At 48.3% G+C, this 19,967-nt stretch overlaps 1 protein-coding gene across 8 annotated transcripts; it reads left to right on the forward strand.

The window, feature by feature from the left end:
• Positions 1–1,076: 1,076 nt before the first annotated feature.
• LOC121075423 lies at positions 1,077–17,976 on the forward strand. 8 transcript variants are annotated; one of them, XM_040568668.1, is made up of 5 exons: positions 1,279–1,781; positions 2,204–2,354; positions 3,809–3,959; positions 5,131–5,203; positions 5,387–5,507. In XM_040568668.1, the coding sequence occupies exons 1-5, from the start codon at positions 1,632–1,634 to the stop codon at positions 5,393–5,395; spliced, it is 534 nt and encodes a 177-aa protein (XP_040424602.1). In that variant the 5' UTR covers positions 1,279–1,631; the 3' UTR covers positions 5,396–5,507. The 8 variants fall into 8 exon arrangements, 6 of the variants coding, with proteins under 6 accessions (XP_040424605.1, XP_040424607.1, XP_040424606.1 ...); XM_040568671.1 differs by lacking the exons at positions 5,131–5,203; positions 5,387–5,507 and adding an exon at positions 3,480–3,636 and having other exon boundaries at positions 1,256–1,781; positions 3,809–4,591; XM_040568673.1 differs by lacking the exons at positions 5,131–5,203; positions 5,387–5,507 and adding an exon at positions 11,806–12,225 and having other exon boundaries at positions 1,260–1,781; positions 3,809–3,955.
• Positions 17,977–19,967: the final 1,991 nt, after the last annotated feature.

A 19,967-nucleotide genomic window follows, 5' to 3' on the forward strand; every position in this document is an offset into this window, starting at 1 on the left:
CGCTATAATTGAAGATCTAGAAAATAAGTTAGATAAGTTTGCAAAAATAGTACTAGATTCATTAATAACCTCATAAGGAGGAGTGTGCACTGTAAATTAATGCTAGTTGCTGTATATATGTAGATCAAATAGGACGAATCTCACTGATATTTGGGGGAAATATTTTGGGGAAAAAAAAAGTATTTGGGGAAAAAAAAAAAAAGATCCTACATAGAGTACCTCAAGATGACAATTCCTGGGCATTTAGAAACATCTGGGAGAAACTATCTTCGTGGTTACCTGAATAGAATTGGCACAAACAACTATTTGTTGGTATTGTAATAATAATGGCATTGTATACCTACCATCCCCCGTGACATCCAAAGAAGACTAAGGCACCTTATTGTTGGAAAAACTCAAGAGTGCACTATGTGAAGAGGTGCAAAAACAACTGTAGGAGTAAGGAAAGAAGAGGGGGGAATTGTGAGAAACTAAGTTGTGTTTTTGCAGTAGAGAACTAATTTTCTGTATTCCAAGATAGTTGTGTAGTCATAATAAGGAGAAATGCTACGTAGATAAGTGGACAGAAGAAGGCCTCACTGTTCCAAAATAAGGCAGAAGCTTGAGGAAAAATAGGTTGAGCAGTGTGGGAACAGTAAAACAAAGATCACAGGTTCTCGAAACATAACGAAAAAACAAAAAAAAGGAAAATAAATGGTTGAAAAAAAGTAAAATTGTACATATATGGTATAGAGGAGCGTCGAGTAGCTTGTGAACCTGTAGTACTCGGCTAATGAGGAAACGGGAGGTGATCAGGTGTTAGGGAATAGGGAATAAAAGGTTATGCTTTGTTTACTGTAATGCACTCCTAATTGGCAGGACGCCCGCCACTGCAATCGCGAATAAAATATCTTCACAGAAGATCCTGTCCGAAGAAAATTATTTGAGATTTTTCTCAGATATACTTGCAGGACACCCGCCATAGCAATGAGAGAGGACCAAGCATACCCGGATCTTCTTTAAAGAAAAAAAGAAAAAAAAAAGGCACTACAAGGGCAACCTCTGCCCTAAGTTGTGGAAACGCATAAAGCTGTGAGTGGCGGTTTTTTTTTATTATTATTTTTTTTAGCTCGCACATCAGCGCTGCTCCGGGAAGCCATGCCTGCCGGCCGGCTCGCCCAAGGAGGGAGAGCGGGGCGGCGCCGCAGGACCCCAGCCCGCGGCAAAACGGCGGCGCCCTTCTCCGGAGCGGGAGCCGCGCAGGCTCTATACCTGGCTGGGAACCGAGGGCGGAAGTGGCGTCAGGGCGTGCCTCCACTGAGGGCTGAAACACACTGTGATTGGCTGGGAACCCGAGGGCGGAAGTGGCGTCAGGCCCTGCCTTAACTGAGGGCGGAAACACTCCGTGACTGGTTGGCAATCCGGGGCGGCAGTGGCGTCAGGCCGTGCCTTCAATCAGGGTGGAGACACTCCGTGATTGGCTGGGAACCCAGGGCGGAAGTGGCGTCACGGCGTGCCTTCACTGAGGGTGCAAACACTCAGGGATTGGCTGGGAACCGAGGGCAGAAGTGCCGTGCAGGGCTTGCCGGCACTGAGGGCGGAAGTGGCCGAGCCGGCCGGGATCGGCTCGGGACCTGACGGGCCGGGCCGAGATGCCGAGGCGTGGTGCTGCCCTCGGACGGGCCGGGCCGGGACGGGGCGAGGCAGCGGGCGGTCGGGGCGCCACGCGGTCGGCGGTTTCTGCGGAAATGGCCCTTGTGCGGGGCGGGGGCGGCGCCGCGCCGGACCGGACCGGACCGGGCGTGCGGCGGGGTCTGCACTGCGCGGGGCTTCGGGGGGCTGGGGGAGAGGGGGGCGGAGCGGCGGGGGGTGGGGGTCGGTTGTGTGCGCTTGGCCGACTCCCCTCTGGGTTGGATGGACTGCTCCGTCCCGAGGCATGCTGGGAGCCGTAGTTCTGTGGTGCGCGGCCGGTCTTTCCCCGAGCCGGGGCCGGGCCGTGCGCGCCGGGAGGCGCAGGTCGCCGCTGGCTGCGAGCGCGGTTGCCGGCGGTGAGGCGAGCGAGAGCCTTCGGGGGTGCTTCCCCGGAGCGTCGGGCCGGGAGGGGTGGGGGCTGCGGCGGCCGGGCGCGGGTCCTCGCTGCGCTTGATCGCCGGGCTGCGCCTCGGAGGTTTTCCTCTCCCCGCGTGCTGACAGCCGGCTCTCTCCTTTTTCTGCGGCTCACCAGGGCAGAGGCAGCTCCCCGCCGCTAGGACCCCTGCGGGGTTTGTTGCCGAGCGAAGGTGACGCACCGGCTACGCCGAGGAAAGCTGCAGCTGGCGTGCTGCAGCCGCGGGTTTCCCAGGAGAAAGAGCAGCCCGACTGTCCCAGCTGTCCAGGTAAGTCGCAGCAACCTTTGGATGAAACCGAGGCGTGCTCGTAAACTTCCTGCAGCCCAGGCTCAAAGGCTTAAACGAATGTGCTGAAGCGCGAACTGCTCGGTGCGGAGAAGCGCAAAGGAAAGCCGCGTAGCGCCTGCCAAGTTGTAGGAGCTTCTTAGACCTGGAATGAATTGGCCTGTCGAGCTGTCTCTTTGTTGCTCAGTCTGTGGTACGAGAGGCTAAACTTTGTCCCGCCTCAGCTTTCAGAGTTGTCCTAGAAATAAACCGGTGCTTGCGGGCTTTCCAGAACGCTGGTTGTGGTCGGTCAAGACAGACGTGAGAGGCAATTTCTTTCTGTCTGTCTGTCTATTGGTTATGTCCCAAGAGTTGTGCTTGAACTGTGTGCAATAAAAGAGGCCTTGGGCCCGTACTGAGCAGCAAGAGAAAGCAAAACTCCAGGTAAGCGCTGGCCGTGGCAAAGTTGCTTGGGAATTGAGCGGCTGGGGGTCTTTCCAGCAGAACTCGGTACGCAGACAGAAACGTGACCTTCGAGGTCCCTGTCTGTCTTGCGTTGAAGCTGTGGTATTTGACCCCTAACTGTATGGAGTTGCTAAATCCTAGAGGGGATGATAGAGACGTCCCTGGTTCAGCCTTTTTTGCCACAGTCGTTGCAGAAATTTTGGAAAAGTGAGTATTATCCCTCTCTTTAAATTCACCTTTTAAAGTATTCTTTCTGCAAACTCCTGTCTGTGGTTTAGGTACTTGATTTGCGTGAAACAGAGCCAGACTTTCCTATTAAGTAGTGCCCCGATTGAAATTCCCTGTCGTTGGAGAACAAGAACTATAAATGGTGCTTGGCAATTTAAAATCTCTTGGCTTCTACGAAGGCTAACTTGCCAAAGCGAGTAGGAAGTAGCCTAAAGTTCAGTAAAGACGCTGAATAGAAAAGGTCCTCTTCTTGATGGGAAAAGAGCTTCGCAGAACATGAGCTCTGTTTCCCGTAGGGCTCCCTGCTTACCCACCCGTTCAGCGATTATTGCAGGCTTTGACTGGTCCCCTCAGGTCCAATATCGCACAAGCGTTGTGCCGCAGATGGTACCTTAGCTTACTTTCCATCTCGTGCTGCGTTACTTATACCCGCAGAAGACTTACTTCAGCGTCGAATAAACCCCGTGCGAAGTGACCCCGACTCATGCCAGTGGGACCATCGCATTGTGGCTGGTAAAATCCAGGAACAGGACGATGCTTGGAAGAACGTAACCTATGGAGGAGCAGGCAACAGTCTCCTGTTAGGCAACAGGTTTTCGAGACTGGTTTCCCTACCCCCCTGTGCATTTTGAAGGAGGCAGTCCCTAGGCTGATGCAATCCAACTGCATCTAAGCTGTAGGTTGTTACTTCCATAAACTATAAAGGAACTTAACGTGTTTTTTTGTTTTGTTTTGTTTTTTGTTTTTTTTTGTTTTAAATCGAGGCTCGTGTGCGTCCGTTTGCCTTGTCCCGATGGCTGGTGCAGATGATCGCTCACGTGCCCCAAAGCTCCTTGTGCTGATGTTGGATGTGCCCCTCGGCAAAGGACCGCATCCCGTGTGTTCAGCTTTTCTTCCTTACCGTGTCGTATGTATGTATGTATTTATTTACTTTTCTCAAAGAAAGGGTGGATTTTTCATGGGTTTCTCTGTGAGCGTATCGAACCAGGCCGCAGTAAATACGCGTAAGCGAGTAGGCTGCAGCGCGTACTGGACGGTATCAGAGCGCTACCCTGCTAGCAGTGGAGAGCCAGGTGAAGGTGTCTAGGGTAAGGGCTTGTTCTGCCTCAAGTTGAACGGAAAGTTTCTGAAGTTGAGCATCCCAGGGGATGTTTGTAGGACTGTTGTTTTGTTAGACGATAAAAGTTCAGATGGCTGTCGATGAAGGGGATTTTGTTGGCTCTTTTAGATAGCTGTTCCTACCGAAGATCGCATCGGTTACAAAAGGTAATAGTAACCTTGCGGTCTCTACGTTCTGTAGCATCTGTAGCAAAATAAACTGGCAGATGAATAAATGAGCAGGTACAAATACACGTGACTCTATAGCTGAGATTAAATAACGTGCAGTTTCTTCTGTGTTTTGTCTTTCAAAGCACATTGTTGCCGAGCGCCTGAGCTTTTTGCTCACGTTACCGGGGAGAGGAATGGCTGCGCTTCTTCCCCCCTCATCCCTCTCTTTTTTTTTTCTCTCCTCTTTTCCTCAAGGAAATGTTTTCCTTGGATGTCCACGTGAAAATTAAAAAAAAATAAAAAAATTAAAAAAAATTAAAAAAAAAAAAAGGTGATGGTGAACACTGACAGAATTGGGTGACTTTTTCAAGGTAGAGGACAAAGAACGTGGAAATTTCTAGTACATTAGTGTTACTCTGTTAACAGAACCAACGTACACGCCGCTTGCTGTTCCTAGTTTTTTGGTTTGGTTTTCCTTTCAGTAGTCTCCCCAAAGGCTTTTCTGGACATGTTGTGTACCTTTTTTGTTCTTCCAGGATTCATTCGTCAGGAAAGACGACCATGAAATCCGAGGCCTGTGGACAACCATCTACCAGATGGTTGTTGCAGTTGCCTTTGGTCACGTCATTCGTCCTTTTAGCTCGCCCTTTCCTTTATCTTGAGTTGAATTTTTCTTGCAGTGCTATGTTTGCAGTGGTAACATTGCTGCCGAGGTGTTTTTTGACTAAAAATGATCTTAACTGTAGTAGTGAATTCACAGAGTGTGGCTTTGTGTAATGACTCCCATGATCACAACTTTTTTTTTCCTTTGTCACAGGAGAAAAGCTCTTTCCAGAGAGATGGAGAAGGAATTAATTAGACCTCTGCCTCATCCTGTGAGACCAGAAGACAATGACTCACTAACTGTAAGCTGCGATTCTCAGGAGTTGCATGGCTAAGAGTCTTGGGTTCCTTCTCTGCCTGCCCCCCAGGGCCTTAGGCATGGGAAATCTTAGGATTAATGCTTTTCCCTATGAAATACTGTCGCGTTAAGGGGCATAGCTGACTAACTGTTATGGTTCTGGTCGGATTCAGGGTACTGAACTATCACGGTCACGGATTCACCTAAATAACGTAGCACACCCTCGCTCTAGTCGCGTTCAATGAGAACTGTCACGGCTAGGAACAATGCAATGAACAGCAATTTATTACAGCAACAAGGACACAGGTTCTTTGGATCGCTGGTGATAAATCCACTGTCCGCGAAAGCAAGCGAACACACATGAAATACACAGGTACTCGTCCTGGCTGTTAACACGTTAAAAGGCACAAAGACTCTAGAGATTTCTAAGTTTCCAAGGAGACACCTGGTACAACCAAGAGTTCAAATATTACCCCACGGCGTCCCAGCGCGGCGGGAAGAGAGGCTCAGCCCATCGACTGATCCCAGAAGTCAGAAAGGTATCCTTCGTGATGGTATCTTCCCTAACATCCCCTTTCACATAAGACAGTTTACATTATTTTCTCTCCTTTAGGTGAGGCTTGAGTGACTCTAGTCAGGCATACCTTGGTTATGATTGGTGAAAAGTTTTCTTGCTTTCGTTTAAAGGTAGAGGGGTCTGAGAAATTCAGAGCACATGCTCAGCGAGGGGTGGTCGCACCTTGGAGGCATGGAGCTTTTGGGATGGAGGTGTGTTTTGGTATTATGATGATACTAGAATGAGCAAAAGTTCCCCACAGTACAGTGTTTTGTTGAGAACATGACAGGTCGTTGGCTCAGGGTAGCAAACGTGCAGCTTATCGGTCTCAGTGTGCACAAGAGCAGCGGGTCCCCATCTGGTAGCAGAGCCTATCCGTGGTGTTTCCACTCTGCTTTACGCTCCGTCCCCTTCCTTAGCATCAGCACACCGAGTTCCCCTAGTGTGATAGCATGTAAAGTTGGAGGCCTAGGGAACGCTGAGGTAGCGCAGCTGCCCTCCACCCTGAAAGCTGCTTCAATGCTGTACGCTTTCTTTAAAAGGTGAATATGAGTTTAATTTGCCTAGTTACTTCAGGCAATTACTCCGCAACTACCCAAAGCAGCGATAGTGAGAAGCCCACTTCCAGCATCCCTTCCCCACGCAGGGACGGACAGATGGACGCCGCTCTTTGCCTTGCCCGCCAGGGGAAGGGGAGAACGAGCGGGCAGGGAGCCCCACCGCAGCCCCCCTCCCGGGAGTCCTGCACAGCAGTTTAATAAAGTTTGCTTTCTGGCCCCTGCCCCCTTTGGTGGTTGCCGCCCCGGTAAGTGGCTGTCGCCGTCTGCGTGTGGGTGCAGGTTCCGTAGCGGGGTGGGTGTGGAGGGGGCAGTGGCCGGGGGGGGGCGTGGCCCCCTGTCCGTCGGCAGCTGGATGCTGACGACCCCTCGGAGTGTGGGGCCAGCCCTGCCGGGTGGGGGGCCAGCTTGGTGCTGTCTTTGCTCCCCGGGCTGGGGGGGACTGCTCTGTGTGGTGGGGGCCGCTTGCAGAAGCGCAAGTTGGGGGGGGGGGCTGGGGGTTCCCGGCAGGAGCCCCAGGGCAGGGGATGGCGTTGCGGAGGCCGGGTCCCGCGGGATTGGCGGCTGGGGCAGGGAGAGGCCAGGCAGGGATGGCACGGGGTGGCAGGCACGGGTCTGCGGGTGCTGGGCTGCAGGTCGGGAAGCCCGGGGCTGGCTCCGCTGTGCCCGCAGTGTCAAGCCGCCAGGAGCACCTTCTCCCCCAGCAAGCCGGGAGTTGTGGTCATTGGGCTCTGAGCTTCCCGTTGCCCACGTTGGGTTCGTTATTATTATCTCCCTGCCGTTTTTGTCCTGATAAAAAAATGTACTGTTTCAGCTTGCCATCGCTCAGCTTCCCAGCCGTGAGCAGCACGTTGCTCAAGGCAGATACTTCCTTCCTGAGGCGGCGTGGGGTGCAAATTTCTGCTGTTTTCGTTTGTGCTTTTTCTGAGAAAATGGTCTGGGAAGCTGTCCCTGCTAACCTCGGGACGCCCCCTGCGGGTGAAAAGCGGGTACTGCAGGTGGCGCGGGGCGGCGCATGCGCGGTGGCGCCCCCGGGCGCCCTCTGCCGCCCCCTGCCGGGGAAAAGTGGGTACTGCAGGCGGCGCTGTTCCGCGCATGCGCGGTAGCGCCCCCGGGCGCCCTCTGCCGCTCCCTGCCGATTAAAAGCGGGTACTCCAGGCGGCGCGGGGCAGAGCATGCGCGGTGGCGCCCCCGGGCGCCCTCTGCCGCCCCGTGCCGGGGAAGAGCGGGTGCTGCACGCGGCGCGGGGCGGCGCATGCGCGGTGGCGCCCGCGGGCGCCCTCCCTGCCGCCCCCTGCCGGGAAAGGCGGGTACTGCACGAGGCGCTGTTCCGCGCATGCGCAGTGGCTCCCCAGGCGCCCTCTGCTGCCCCCTGCCGGGGAAAAGCGGGTACTGCAGGCGCCTCGGCGCTGCGCATGCGCGGTGGCGCCCCCGGGCGCCCTCTGCCGCCCCCTGCCGGGAAAAAGCGGGTGCTGCAGGCGGCGCTGGTCCGCGCATGCGCAGTTTTTTTTCCTGCGAGTGATGTTACTACATTGATTTTGTTTTTCGGGTGTAATCTGTTATGCTGCTAGATTTTTCTTCCTGTGTAGTAGAAAGGTTGAGCTAATTCCAGTTAGCTTCAGTAACTTGCTTTCTCATATTGTCATTTCAATATTCAAAGCTGCAGCAAAAGCATTGGTATTGTTGCTGCTAGAGAGACACCAGTTCCCCTGTCTGCACTCTGCATGCTGTTCAGATAAGCCAGAAAAAAATAAAGGGAAAAAAAAAAGCTGCTGCTCCTCCTGCTCTCTTTCTACTTTCTCATGCTTTGCCCCTCCCCTTTCCCAGGTGATCGGGTTTGGGTTCCAGGCAGAGCTTAATGGTAATTGAGTCACAGGCATCCCATCAGAGAGCTCATTCTGCCTGGGCTGCACTTTGGGGTAAGTGCTTTGGTTTTCCTTCAGTCAGTTGCAGGGGTCTTTAGGTGGTTAAGAGTCTATGGACTGATGCGTTTCCAAGTAGAGATCAGTACGTCCTTCTTTTTGAGGTAACAACTAGCAGGATCTGTTAGAGGCAGTTCTGTGGAGAGCTGACAGAGGGCCTGAGACTGATTAAAGAGGCAGGATCCATGAAGTAGTGGGGAAGGGAAGAAGGTAGGCACTCCGGGTTTAGGAATCGATCCGGTAACTCTGTGCAGAGACCAAGGTAAGAAATATTAAGTATTGCCTTGAGGGTTGGGTGAGACTCCGTGTGACGTGTGATTGAGACATACTTTTGTACGAAGCGAGTGTGGAGCGTCCTGACCCGCGGTTCCATAGCTCCGCGAGGGGCGTGGCCGGAGACAGCCGAAGCGTGAGATAAGCGAGAGAAAGGAAGCGTCTCGGGAAATTTGGTGTACGGTAGCCCTTGCATGGGGAAGTGCTTGGCAGTACACCAGGGAAATTTGGTGTACGGTAGCCCTTGCATGGGGAAGTGCTTGGCAGTACACCAGGGAAATTTGGTGTACAGTAAACCTTGCACGGTAAAGTGCTTGGCAGTACGCCCCCATTTTCCAGAATCGGAACGTTAGCGTGTGGTACCCTGCAGGAGGGAAATTTTTGTAGCAGCACATTGATAAGGGCTAGGAAAAATGGGAAATATGAGTTCCAGAGGACAGGGAGATATCCCTGGGGGAGTGCCTACCGACAGGTCTTCCTGAAGAATGATAAGAAATTGGAAAAATAATATCAAAATCAGAGGAGATGATAAAAGGAAAAAAAAAAAAAGGTTAAATATTGTGTATCAGTCAGGACAAAAGAACCAATTGAGGAAACAGCAGTATTTTGGCCAAAATACGGGTCTGATGAAAATTCAGGCTTTAAATTTATATGTAAACAATAAGATTCCTTTTTTGGAGAAGGAGCCAAGTTACGCTCCCTATAATCCTAATATTGCACCGGTGGCAGCAGCAGTCGCTCCAGGAAGGGAGACAGGGACTGTAATTAACACTATCCCTAGAGAAGGAGCGTACTCTAGGCTCTGGCAAGAATTAGAACAAGGTAGAAGAGATGCTGAGAATTTTGCCTTCCCTGATACTAACAGTACTAACACTAACTGTCTATCCTCTTAGGTGAACTCCCCCCTCTCCTTACCGGCAGAGAGGTTAGGAGTTTTAAGGAGGAGACGAAGTCTTTAGTTGAGGACCCCAACAGGCTAGCTGAACTATTAGACCAGTTCCTAGGACCTAACTTATACTCTTGAGGGGGAATTATGTCTATAAGTATGTTGTTTACAGGGAAAGAAATGGGAATGATTGGGAGGAGAGCTGCTATACAAAAATGGGAGAGAGCTCATCCTCCAGGACCAGGGGTAATACCGGCAGGGTAGAAATACCCACTTGCTGATCCTGGCTGGAATAATAATAATGCACAACACAGAAATCATATGAGAGATTTGGGGTCAGAATGAGAAAGTACTCGTGGATGAATCCCAAGGACCTGGTATCCCAAGGTCTCTTGAAAGTTCATTTTGTGATTAAAGCCTGGCAAGATACACAGAAAAAGCTCCAGAAGGTGGGGGGATGTAGTGAACAGTCACTGTGGGGGGCCCTCCTGCGGGAGGCCCTGGAGGTGTATATCGGGAGGGGAGATGAGAAGGAAAAGCAGAGAGCGAAACTAATGGTATTGACAGTGTAGCAGGTAGTGAGGCAGAGGGTTGGAGAAAGAGGAAGAAAATCTTCAGGGGGAGTCAGGGCCAGGATGGAAAGGAGAGGAAGAGAGATGGAGGAATGGCAGGCAAGGAAAGCTCAGGGACAGGCTTTGAAGCGTGGCCAGGCTGGCCACTTCAAATAGGAATATCCAGAGTGGAAGAAGGAGGAGAGAAGGAAAATGGGAAAGTACGGGCTGGAGAAAGATAGAAGTGTTAAAAAGGGTTATTGAAGGTGTTAAAGGTGTGGTATGTAGTGTTTGACAGAGCTGTTTGAAGTTGAATGAGTAGGGAAAGAGGATGAAGGCATTATCTAAGTAACAGTCTAGAAGTTTTGGTATATTTGCTGTGGTGTTTGGTCAGTTTCCCAAGTACTGGGGGGGCAGCCTGCTCCCCCTCCCCCCCCCAAACCTTGCTATGTGAACCCAATACACTGGGGCAGCTAGATCATTACTGGCTTGTAAAGTATCAGGGATTAAATTAACTAATGAAACCCTAAAAGTGATGGGGGTAGAAGGGGCTGGGATAACAGTGCCACTTTTGGGGGATACCAGGCTGAGAGTAGGGGATAAAATGATCGCTGGGCAATTACTGTATGTACCAAAGGCAGGGACTAACTTTTTGGGAAGGGATTTGATGATGATATTGGGCATTCAAATAGCAAATTGTTAGGCTGGAATAACAGTGTTATTAATGGAGTGCTCTCAGGCCCTGAGAGCAAAGATCTATTCACCTCTGACTGGAAAGACCCGGAAATGGGGGCGGAAGCAACAATACAGGCGGACAGTTTTACCTCAGGGGTTTACAGGGCCACCAATTTATTTGGGCAAGTTCTAGAACAGATTTTGGAGCGATTACAACCTCCCGAGGAGGTATTACTGTTACAAATATGCAGATGATCTTTTATTGTCAGGACAGGAGAAAACAGTTGTGAAGGAAGCTACTGAGAAGCTATTTGACTTTCTGGGAAAGCAGGGCTTGGGAGTATTGAAAAATAAATGACAATATGTAGAAGGAGAAGTCAGGTATTTAAGGCATCTAATGTCTGAGGGAAAACGAAGAATAAATCCAGAGAGGATTCAGGGAATTGTTGAAAACTAAGACAGAATTAAAAAGTTTGAAGAGAGAGATTTTTTTTTTAAGGAATCAGGAGCCACGAAGTCTGATGGAAAATGGATGCTCCCTGCTGGGAGAGAAGTGCTGAATAAAGCACCAATGAGGCAAATATTAACCGTCTTACATCAAGAGAGTCATTGGGAGGTGCAAGCAATGTGTGATGTTGTGCTAAGAAAGTATGTCTGTGTAGGAATATACACTTTAGCGAAGCAAATATGCAGAGGATGTACCATATGTCAAAAGGTAAATAAAAAGGTCATCCGTAACCCACCTAGAGGGGGACGGGAGCCAGGGATTTGACCTTTCCAAAGCATACAGGTAGACTTTACCGAATTACCTGAAGTAGGGAGACTTAAGTACTTGTTTGTCCTAGTTGACCACGTGACTGGATGGGTGTAAGCCTTCCCCTCGGTATCTGCCACTGCGAACACGGTGGCTACGGTATCACCGGAGCAAATAGTCCCTAGATGTGGGATAGTTGAAAACATTGATTCAGATCAAGGAAGTCACTTCACTTCACAAGTACTGCAAGGGTTAATGCAGGCCTTAGAGATTGAATGGAATTTTCACACCCCCTGGCACCCCTCCTCTTCTGGGAAGGTAGAGCAAATGAACCAGACATTAAAGAAGCAATTAACTAAATTAGTGTTAGAAACCCAACTTCCTTGGGTAGAATGATTACCTTTAGCACTCCTCCAGGTTCAAACAGCACCGAGAAAGGATCTAGGAATTTCACCGTATGAGATGCTGTTCGGATTCCCCTATCTGGGCAGAAGGGATGGGATACCACAATTCGAAACGAGAGAGTTTTCTTAAGAACTGTATTCTGGGGTTGTCCTCTTCTTTGTCATCTCTCGGAACCCGTGGGTTGTTGGCTCAAACCCCACCTTTGGAATTCCCCATTCTCCACCATCAACCAGGAAATTGGGTCCTGATTCGGACCTGGAAAGAATCAAAACTCCGGCCTGAATGGGAAGGACTATTCCAAGTACTACTAACCACTGAAACAGCCGTAAGAACTGCAGAAAAAGGCTGGACTCACTATACTCGAGTGAAGGCATCCGTCGACCCTAGTACCTGGGAAGCTGTTCCTACAGAAGACTTGTTGGAAGTTGAAATTGAAGAGGAAAATCTCGTAGTGGACTCTGAGCAGGATAAAAGCTTACAATTGTAAACTAACCTTTTATTTTCACAGGTAACTAATGAGTGTGACTCGTGATTGAGAGAAAGGACTGGCCTATGGCGAATCGAAGTGCTCCCAAGGGGTTTTTGTTCTAGTAGTAGTGTACATGTATCTTACTGTTTGTATTGGTAATTATTTGGAAACCTAAGGGTTAAAAATAATGACAGGGAAAAATCAACTATTAATTTTGTTTCTAGTGATTGTGGGCCTCAGAGGAGGCCTTGGTCAATTGGCAACTTGGAAAAGGCATGACCAGATAATAGTAAGACGGGATACCCCGTCAGAATAGGGGGTGAATGTGACAGAGGGTTATGTACCACAGTCTGTCATGTTTGATGCTTGTGAGGTGTTAGCTTGTGGAGATTTAAATGCCCAATGACAATTGAGCAGAGAGAACAAATAACTGGGAGAGACCCAACAGCCAGATTGAGAACAGCTGTATGGAAACGATCCTCTATTGCCATCAGAGAAAGGGAGAAGCTCAAGGAGAAAACAGGAGAGAAGACAGGAGGCCCTCTTTGAAATGTGGCAGTTCAAACATTTGAGATTGAAACAGGGTATGGGGATGTGAATGCCTGGATAGAATGGGTCAAATATACTGTCCAGAGTCTCAACCATAGCAATTGCTATGCTTGTGCCTCGGGACGACCGATTGCCCAGATAGTGCCCTTCCCATTGGGGTGGACCAGGGATTCCCAGGGGATGCGATGTATGATTGCATTGTACCAAGAAAAGACTGCCTGGGGAAATGAGGCCTGTAAGTCTCTCTCTTTGCTGTTCCCTTCCTTGCGTGATAGCAGTATCAGGGTTCCCCCTGCATTCTCTACAGCTATAGGTAACCATACAGCTTGCCTATCACGGCATGTGACTATGTGACTAGCAGGTGCGCTCCTGCTTGTGGGACGCGTGCCATTGCGATCGTGAATAAATTACTACTTCACTGAGATCCTCGCCTGAGCCTAAGGTACTGGCTACGGAGTGTTTCTCACACTCCCCGCACATAATCCTGGCTACAATATACCGTGTTATCGAAGGTGCCTTTTAAACAACATTGATAGAAACTCGGGGGCGATAGTACTGACCCTGGGTGTGGAACTATCCATACAGGGAATAATCCATACTGTACCAAATATGGTAGCCACAGGAATGCTAATGTACGTAGCGCACACCAGATGCAACATGAGAATCCTGTAACTGGATGGCCTGTCCCAAATGGCAAGAGGTGGTACCGGCTACGTGGCAATAAAGCCAGGAAGGTGTTGCCCCTGGGATGGAAGGGAGCTTGCACCCTGGAGGCAATAATTCCAAATGTAACTATTATTGAAGACCCACAAAGCCAAAGCCCCCTTGAGACCACACGCAGGATTAAGCGGACTCCAGATAATTCTCTAGTAAAATTCTCTAGTATTTCACAGCTTTGCAAGGTGGTTTTTACCTTGGTTAGGGGTGGGTGAATTAGAAAAAGCTATTGTAAATATCTCTGCTATGACTGAAGAACTAGAAAATAAGTTTGCTAAGTTTGCAAAAATAGTACTGTAGAATCGAATAGTATTAGATTCATTAATAACCTCGTAAGGAGGAGCGTGCACTGTAATTAATGCTTGTTGCTGTATATACGTAGATCAAATGGGACGAATTTGACTGATATTTGGGGGGGAAAAAAAAGTATATTGGGGGGTGTGGGGGGGAAAGATCCTACATAGAGTAGCTCAAGATGACAGTTCCTGGGCACTTAGAAACATTTGGGAGAAACTAACTTCGTGGTTACCTGAATAGAATTGGCACAAACAACTATTTGTTGGTATTGTAAAACTAATGGCATTGTACACCTACCACCCCCCGTGACATCCAAAGAAGACTATTGCGCCTTAATGTTGGAAAAACTCAAGAGTGCACTATGTGAAGAGGTGCAAAAACAACTGTAGGAGTAAGGAAAGAAGAGGGGGGAATTGTGAGAAACTAAGTTGTGTTTTTGCAGTAGAGAACTAATTTTCTGTATTCCAAGGTAGTTGTGTAGTCATAATAAGGAGAAATGCTACGTGGGTAAGTGGACAGTGGAAGGCCTCACTGTTCCAAAATAAGGCAGATGCTTGAGGAAAAACAGGTTGAGCAGTGTGGGAACAGTAAAACAAAGATCACAGGTTCTTGAAACATAAGAAAAGGAAAAAAAAGAAAATAAGACGGGAGAAATTAAATGGTTGAAAAAGAAGTAAAATTGTACATATATGGTGTAGAGGGAAGCGGCGCGTGGTGGGGGGGCGGGCGCAGAGAGGGCGGCGGGGGGGGGCGGTTGTGTGCGCTTGGCCGACTCCCCTCTGGGTTGGATGGACTGCTCCGTCCAGAGGCATGCTGGGAGCTGTAGTTCTGTGTAGCCGGGCGGCCACATGGGCTCTGGGGTGCGCGGCTGGTCTTTCCCCGAGCCGGGGCCGGGCCTTGCGCACCGGGAGGCGCAGGTTGCCGCTGGATGCAAGTTTAAGCTTGGAAATAAAGGGGGAGTGAGGGAAAAAAAAAATCAAAGCCTTACAGAGCCTCAGCTCCACCTAGGAACAAATAACGGTCTGTGTGCTTCTGGAAGAACTTCCCACCGCTGAGGACGGATGGGGCGGACCCCAAAAGCTAGATGGGGTTGTGTGAGAGCTGGTGATAGTGCCAGCAGGACTCCACAGCCGACAAGAGACATCGTTGGCCTTGATGTCCGTCACAACGGAAAATGCTCGTTTAATCCAATTTGGGGAAGCCTGTCAAACTCTCAGACAGAAACAATAGCAGTGAGACTCTTATGCAGTCATGGTGAAACTTTAGCATAGCGAAGAAACAGTGTGTATTAGGTAAGGTGACAAATGGAGTCACACCTCCCAGAAGTCCCCGTTTGTGGTCTTTAAGCTTTTTTTCTTGTTGGGGGAAGGCAGAGAGAGCCGAATATTATCCAGGAAGGTGACCAAATCCGTGCCTAAAAAGCTCAGCTGCTAAAGGTTTTATAGATGATCTTTGCACTGCACGTTTCAGTTTTCATGAAGCCGAATTGAGATAAATCCGAAATTTTCTACGGATTTAAAAGAATGCTTTCTAAAATATTCTTGTCATTCACAGTAATAATGGAGTGAGTGAACATGTTCCACACAGTGACCTTACTTTATTATTTTGTTTGTTGTATTCCAGCAAACTGTGTACGATCCTGGGGAGCATAGGCACAGTCTTGTGTAGCACTATCATTCTGCCCCACCTCTCTGATATCTAACAAAGTAATACATTCTGGATGTTGTCTACAAATTCTTTCCTTCCTTATGTAAGAGGTCGATGCGTGTGTCACCTAGTTTGTCACAGAGCGTCACTGAAGTACTGTTTTATTTGTATTTGTGAAGACAGCAGAATCAAAGACAGCAGGTCAGTGACTCCCACCAAGATGGTCGCTAAGATAAAACAGTGAAGTTTCTAGCATATATTAAAAAGCCTGGAGGAATTAGCATAGCTTGCAGGAAAGTGTGCTGGAAAGAGATGATATTTGAGAGCAAGCGTGAAAATGTCTTTTTACCAAGAATGATGAGAACTGATGCATCTGCCCTGCGTTTGGATAGGTAAGTGAGTTAAGAGGAGCTGAGCGTAGAGTCTGCAGGGGAATTGGGAAATGAATGAGATAATTTAACCTCTTTTCTGTGCAAGCGTGTTTTTGTTTTGTTTTTTAAATCCCATACTTTTGTTATTATCCAGAATTTTTAATATAACTCTCTATTTTAACTGGTCCGGGTTTATGGATAGCAGCTAACTATAGAAAGAAATAAGATCCTGAAGCGTCCCTGGAGCCGCTAACTCTACCTCTTTATCTGTTCCCTAAGAAGACGCCCTGGATTTAAAGACGGTGTGTATTAAATGAAGTATGAGAAGAAACAGCTTCTTCGGACACTTGCGCTCCTCTTCTTCAGCTCGTGCAGAAGGCTGACAGCCTGTCTCACTCTTGTCAGTGCTATCCCACCAGCTCCTTTAGGAGCCCAACACCGCGTTTGGCCTGTTGCGATCTTCCCGCTCCCCTCATCTCTGTGCTGCCACACCACCATCCATGAGAAGTCAGGTAGGATCTGAAGACCTTTGACATTGCTAAAGAATCAAACCTCAGCTGTCAGTTTTAGCCCTTTGTATTCCAGACGTTTGCTTTTCTGGATGATGGTTTCGTTTTTGATTTTGTAATACGTTCTTTGTAGAGGTTATTTTAAGCAGCCAAGCAGGTAGCCTCCTTCCCTTGGTGGATTTGTGCGAGTTTTAGCTGAGCTTTGCACATCTGAGCGATTGCCCAGTGGCTGTTCTGGTCTTGACGCGTCCCTAAAATCTTTGTCCGCCTCGCCCCTCCTCTTTGTGTATTAAGAGGCACGTTTGCGCAAAAATTATGTACACCGTGCGTAAGCCCCCCAGTGGTTATGGGGCATTTTCAGCATTTCACAGATAAGGCTCCGTGTTTACTTAATCACTTAGGCATAGTCCTGGCTTTCAGCATAGGCATAGCTAATGATTGTTACTCAAGTGGTTATAAAGTTCCCAACGTTTGTTTGTTTATATATATATATATAGAGAGAGAGAGAGATACATACCCATATGTATATGTATGTATATACATAAATGAAACTGAGTCTGTGGAGTAAAAGACTTTTCTGCTTGCAGTATATACTCACGTATCAGCAGACTCATACGCAAGTTGATCCAAACTGGGTGCCAAGCTGTGCCTTTTTTGTCACCTGGAATATGCAATCTGTGCACCTCAGGTGTACCTTGTCTATTAACTATCTCTTACATTGTGCCACCCCATTAATATCAGTGGATGTACCCAGCACCACCTTGGGGCTACATAGAACGTGGAAATTTCTAGTATGTTACTCTGTTAACAAAACTGACGTACTAGCTGCTTGCTGTTTCTATTTTTTTGTTTTTCTTTTCAGTAGTCTCCTCAAAAGTTGTTGTGGACACGTTGTGTATCTTTTCTGTTCTTCCAGGATTCATTCTTCAGGAAAGACGACCATGAAATCCGAGGGCTGTGGACAACCATCTACCAGATGGTTGTTGCAGTTGCCTTTGGTCACGTCATTCGTCCTTTTAGCTCGCCCTTTCCTCTACCTTGAGTTGAATTTTTGTGCAGCGCTATGTTTGCAGTGGTAGCCGAGTTTGCAGTTTGCGGCCGAGGTGTTTTTGATTAAAAACGATCTTAACTGTAATAGTGAATTCACAGAGTGTGGCTTTGTATAATGACTCCCACGATCATAACATTTTTCTCCTTTGTCACAGACAGGAGAAAAGCTCTTTCCAGAGAGATGGAGAAGGAATTAATTAGACCTCTGCCTCATCCTGCAAGACCAGAAGACATGGAGTAACTGTAAGCTGCGATTCTCAGGAGACATACTAAGAGTCTCGGGTTCCTTTTCTGCCCGCCCCCCAAGGCCTTGGGCACGTTGGGTTCACCCTGGAAAGGGCACGTTGCTCAGGGCAGTTATTTCCTCCCCTAGACAACGTGGGGTGCATTTTTCTGCTGCACTTGTGGCTTTCCACGTGGTTCGCACTGCTTCCATTATTGAGAAAACGGTTTGGGAAGCTGTGTCTGCCACTTCTCAGGATTTTCTGCCACCACCTGCTGGCAAAAAAAATCAGTAACGCAGGTAGAGCCATGTAGGACTTCTCATAGGTAAGCCTTCAACGTACGGGGACCCCTAAACTCGTGAGCCGAGCACGCAAGACAAATGTCCGTGGCACAAAGATCAAGGACGACTTCTCAGAGGTAAGCAGCTTTCCCTTTGTTTTCCCGTCCTCTCAGGAGCCCTCTTTATGATGCTTGTACACACTTCAGGCTCACAACACTCATTTTCTCCTCTACTTAGTATTCCTAGTCCCTGGCTAACCCGTCCTCCCTTCCCCCACTTTCCAAAGACCTACGTGCTCTGCTCAGGTCCCTCCTGAGGTCTTACAGATCTTTTAAATCTGCTTAGCGTTCTTTCCGGCTTGTTCTATGCCATTATTTTTTCCCTGCTCCTTTTGAGAATGTCTGTACCCTTTTCAGATCTCGATTGGGTTGGCTGTTTTGAACCCATCTGCATAGCCTTTTGTTTTTTAGATAGTCTACTAAGGTACGTTACTTCTCCGGTGAGTTATTTTACTACATTGAATTGTATTTTTGTGGTTTGTAATCTGTTACACTCCTAGATTATTTCTACCTATGTAAAGAAAGGTTTCAGCTAACTACAGTCAAAAACAGTTTTAGTTACCTACTTGGTCATATTGTCGTTTCAATAATCAGGACTGAAGCAAAAGCACAGGAATTGTTGCCTCTAGTAACGCTCCACACACTGTTGAGCTAAGCGAAATAAAAAACGCAGCTGCTGCTCTCTTTATCCCTTCCTGTGCTTTGCCCCTCCTCTTTCCCAGGTGATTGGGGCAGGGTACCGGGTGGGGCCTAATGGCATATGAGCCGCAGGTGTCCTGTCAGAGAGCTCATTCTGCCTGAGCTGCTGTTTGGGCTAAGTGCTTTGTTTTTCCTTCAGTCAGTTGCAGTTTTTTTTTTTTTTTAAGGTGCGTCAGAGTCTAGGAGTTGATGCGTTTCTGAGTTGAAAGAGATAAGTACATCTATTGAAAGTAACATCTAGTAGGATCATTTAAAGTAAACTAATCTATATAGTAGTAGATGCCTTTATTGCATGCAGCTCTTCTTCAGGTGAGTAATTCTTATAGTATAAGTAATTCTTTTCCCATGTTTTGGTCACGATGTTTGTAGCGTGCCTTTTTATGTGTGTGTTTGGCCTGGAGCTGTCCTGCCTGGCAATTAGTGATGGTAGCTAACGTGGTGGTTCATCAGTGCAATAATACATTGTCCTGACTCTTTTGGGAAAGACATCTGGTCTGTCTCTGGGCGAATACTCAAGCTCTGGGCGAGTACTCAAGGGCAGCTGGCATAGAGTCTTTTTTCTTTTTTTCCCAGCAGTAGGTAAACCTTAGGAGGAATCGGTCAAAGGAAACAGCAACTGTCAAGTTCTTGTTCGGCAACTCGGTGACTGGTTTGATCTACTTCTCAGATGTAGAGGTAAATGGACTGCTCTTTTGAAATGATAAAATAAAAAACATGAATTTTGTCAAATGTGGCAGTGCCTGTTTGCAGTCTGTTGCTTTTGCCAGTGGTAGATAACACTTATAAGGAATCGGTCAAAGGAAAGAGCGCCTTCTGGAACTGTGAAGCTCTGCGTTGGCAACTCGGTGACTGGCTTGACCTACTGTCCATCATCAGAGGGAAGCGGACTGCTGTTTTGAAAATAAGAAATAAAAAAAATAATTAAAAATTTAAAAAAATTAGGGTGCTGCTCTGTGGCACCTGGAGGACTGCCACTCTGTGTGGCAGTTAAAAGAATGTGATTTGGAGATGGAGAGCAGCAGAGGTAAAGCAGCTGGGAAGATAGGTATAGGTATTGCAGTAGGTAGGCTGTGGTTATGAGGTGCCTCAGGGTGTGCTTTTCGTCTTGTTTCTGCCCTTCCATAGTGCAGCCTTGGAGAGGTGAATTCCCCATGTTGTGGAGTGGTGCAAAAAGGTGAGAGGGCTGTCAGCCCGATCAGTTTCCTTCACCAAAGCTAAGGCAGGTCTTTCAAGAGAAACAGCCTGGTTGCCTGTGCTGTACTCTGCACGCTGTTGACCTAAACCACACCAAAAACAGGGCTG

The sequence above is a fragment of the Cygnus olor genome, chromosome 10 (assembly GCF_009769625.2).
Source record: "Cygnus olor isolate bCygOlo1 chromosome 10, bCygOlo1.pri.v2, whole genome shotgun sequence".
NCBI classification, from domain to species: domain Eukaryota; kingdom Metazoa; phylum Chordata; class Aves; order Anseriformes; family Anatidae; genus Cygnus; species Cygnus olor.

What these genes read in the sequence shown, in the direction of transcription:
- LOC121075423 (XM_040568667.1), top strand. Translation starts at nt 1,632, where the DNA reads ATGCCGAGGCGTGGTGCTGCCCTCGGACGGGCCGGGCCGGGACGGGGC. An exon ending in CGGACCGGACCGGACCGGGC is followed by an intron (nt 1,782 to 2,203) that starts GTGCGGCGGGGT and finishes GCGGCTCACCAG; the next exon opens with GGCAGAGGCAGCTCCCCGCC. An exon ending in CGACTGTCCCAGCTGTCCAG is followed by an intron (nt 2,355 to 3,808) that starts GTAAGTCGCAGC and finishes TTTTAAATCGAG; the next exon opens with GCTCGTGTGCGTCCGTTTGC.